General features: G+C 65.2%; 1 protein-coding gene across 1 annotated transcript in view; it reads left to right on the top strand.

Annotated features, from left to right (window-relative positions):
• Positions 1–2,555, top strand: part of NAV1 (neuron navigator 1) — a 63,284-nt gene that overhangs the window by 47,447 nt on the left and 13,282 nt on the right. The window contains exon 8 of the mRNA XM_019472725.1: positions 2,426–2,555. This exon is cut by the window's right edge and continues 4 nt beyond it. Coding sequence (XP_019328270.1) covers positions 2,426–2,555 — 130 coding nt within the window. The remainder of the gene's footprint in view (positions 1–2,425) is intronic.

Below are 2,555 nucleotides of genomic sequence, written 5' to 3'. Positions count from 1 at the left end.
CCACGCAGCCCCTGGCGCCGCGGCCGTGGGTCAGGTCCGTCCCCTGCTCCCTGCGGGGTGCAGCCACCTCCTCAGGTCGGGGTCGGGGTGTGCATCACCTTTCTGGCCGGTGGCGGGTTCCCGCAGGCCCGGCCGGTGCCGGGGAGCGCGGCAGGACCGTCACGCTGCCGCAGCCCCCGCCTCGCTGCCGCCGCCGTCCTTGAGCATCCCCTGTGAGCTGTCGTGGGCAGAGGGGTGCAGGGCTTGCGGGTGTCCCGGCGCATCGCTGCCTTCAGGGTGGGTTTGCTGCGGTGCCAGCTGAAGGCAGGTGGGGAATTGCTCTGTGTAAGATGGAGGGGCTGGAGCACAAAGCAGGAATTGAGTTTTGCCCCCAGCATGACGCTGCGGCATGGCTGCCCCCTGTTTGGGGTCTGCAGGGGGCACTCGGATGGCCTCAGCCAGCAGGGACCAGGGTGCCAGGGCTCGGTCATGCTCTGAGAGTTTGTGTTTGCCGAGGGGCCGTCGGTGCTGCGGTGCAGCCCGAGTTGAGGCTTTTCTTGCTGTGACAGCTACAGCATACGCATGCCAGTTTTGGGGACCCCTCAGTGTGCCAGCCGTGTGCCTCATAAGAGAGCCAGAGACGCTGCACAGTGGGCAGCTGGCTCCCAGGCCTCACCCCACGGCTTGAGTGCTTTTGGGATGTCATCTGTGACCTTCTGTTTTGCCCTTCCTTGGCATGGGGTTGCTAAGGAGTATCTGGGGTCACCTCCTGCCCTGGTTCAGCCCCTTACCCTGTGCCTGTTTCACCGGGGCTCTCCAGATGCCGGGGCCAGGGCAGCAGGGGTTTCCCATGCGAGGCTGGGAGAGCATTTGGGGTTTGCTCTGCTGGGCCACAAAAGCCAAGCTGAAGAGACCCAGCACCACGTTTGGTCACAGCCATGTGCCTGCAGCATGCAGCTCACCGAAGCCCTGCCTTGCTCCTAGCGCTGCCTGCTACAAGGGTGATGCCAGCCTGGGAGAGGAGCTTTGCTTTGTGCTCTGGGGTGAGGATTTCTGTTCCGGTGAGAAGTCACCCCCAGCACAGGGGCTAGTGGTGGGAGATGCTTGGAGCTGGGCAGCCCAGCAGCATATCCCGGGCACGTGGTCGTAATTAAATCCCTTCCTGGGCAGCAGTGCCTGCAGGGCTCTGTCCCAAAAGCTGCCGTGGGGATGCTGTATCCATCCTGGCTCTGGCCAGTCCTTGATGTCTGGGAAGAGCAGGGTACGTGGGGCTGGTTGGAGGGTGCTGGAGCTGCCTGTGTTGCTCCATCCTGGGGTTTGGGCATCCCAGAGGGGGTGGTGGTGGCTGTTGCTTGTGCTCTGGCACCCTGGTTGGTGGAGGTGCCCAGCAGGTGTCCTCTCCTCTGCCAGGCCACACTGTCCTGTCCCCAGCTCAGCCAGGGTCACAGTGTAACTTGCGTGACACTGAGCAGCTTCACCAGCTGCTGGGGCTCTGATGCTTGCTGGGCTCTTCCTGCACCTCTGTGGCCCTGGTGTTGGGGAATGGGCATCTCCAGCAGGGAGCAGGGCTAGCTGCAGCCCCCCAGTTCTGCTCCCCTCTCCTATGCCACTGCTTGCTGTCCCCAGCCTCTTGCAGCCCCCTCGGAGTCTGCGGGGCCTCACTGACCTACTCAGCTGCTGACCTGAAAGGGGCTGTGCTCATCCTGCTGGAAAATGCTCTGTGCCCGTCTGTGCCGGATCGCCGCGGGCACAGCCTCGTGCTGCAGAGCCGGACGGGCCCGTGGGGTGCGCAGGCAGCTGCCGCCCCGGCACAGCACTGACTGACGGCCCTGGAGATGGGCTTGTGCATGGTCTGCTGAGCCCCTGGCATGGAGCGAGCGCGGGGCCGGCGCCAGCCGCTCTGGCGTAGCGGCGGTGCCCATACCTGCTGTCTGTGCCCACTGTGGGTGCTGGAGAGGGGGGATCAGGGTGCGGCAAGGTGGTGGGTGGGGGCCACCCGAGGAAGGGTGGATGTTGTGGGGCGGTTGGTTTGTTTATGCCAGCCGGTCCCTGCCCTTTCCAGCAATCCTGACCCTCTCAGCGAGGCAGGTCACAGGGGGCTTGGTGCCAACTGTGGTGCTGTCAGCCCTGCTGGCATGGGTGCTGACCTCCCCGTGCTGCGCAGGTACCTTCTGTCCCCAAAAACCCCCACGGGGGCCTTAACAGGGAGACATGGGGTCACTGGGGCTTGTGTGCTGCTGGGGCACGGAGCCTGTGCCAGGCTGGGCTGGAGCCAGCCGCAGACGCTGAGTGCCAGCTCCCTGCCGCGGCCCTGCAGCGGGCGCTACTGGGAGCTGAGGTTTGCACCCTGGCAGCCCCCAGAGCAGGGAAATCCCATGGGTGGCAGGACCCACCAGGCAGAGCTGGGGCTGGGCAGGGGGGTCTGACGCTGTCTCTGCCCTTGCAGCTGGGATGAGAGCAGCTCCATCAGCAGCGGCCTCAGCGATGCCTCTGACAACCTCAGCTCGGAGGAGTTCAATGCCAGCTCCTCGCTCAACTCCCTGCCCTCCCCCCCCACCGCCTCACGCAGGAACTCC

This window comes from Aptenodytes forsteri, unplaced genomic scaffold, assembly GCF_000699145.1.
Source record: "Aptenodytes forsteri isolate BGI_AS27 unplaced genomic scaffold, ASM69914v1 Scaffold213, whole genome shotgun sequence".
Lineage (NCBI taxonomy): Eukaryota > Metazoa > Chordata > Aves > Sphenisciformes > Spheniscidae > Aptenodytes > Aptenodytes forsteri.
The sequence above is the reverse complement of the archived record's forward strand: the minus strand, read 5'-3'. Positions and strand labels throughout refer to the sequence as shown.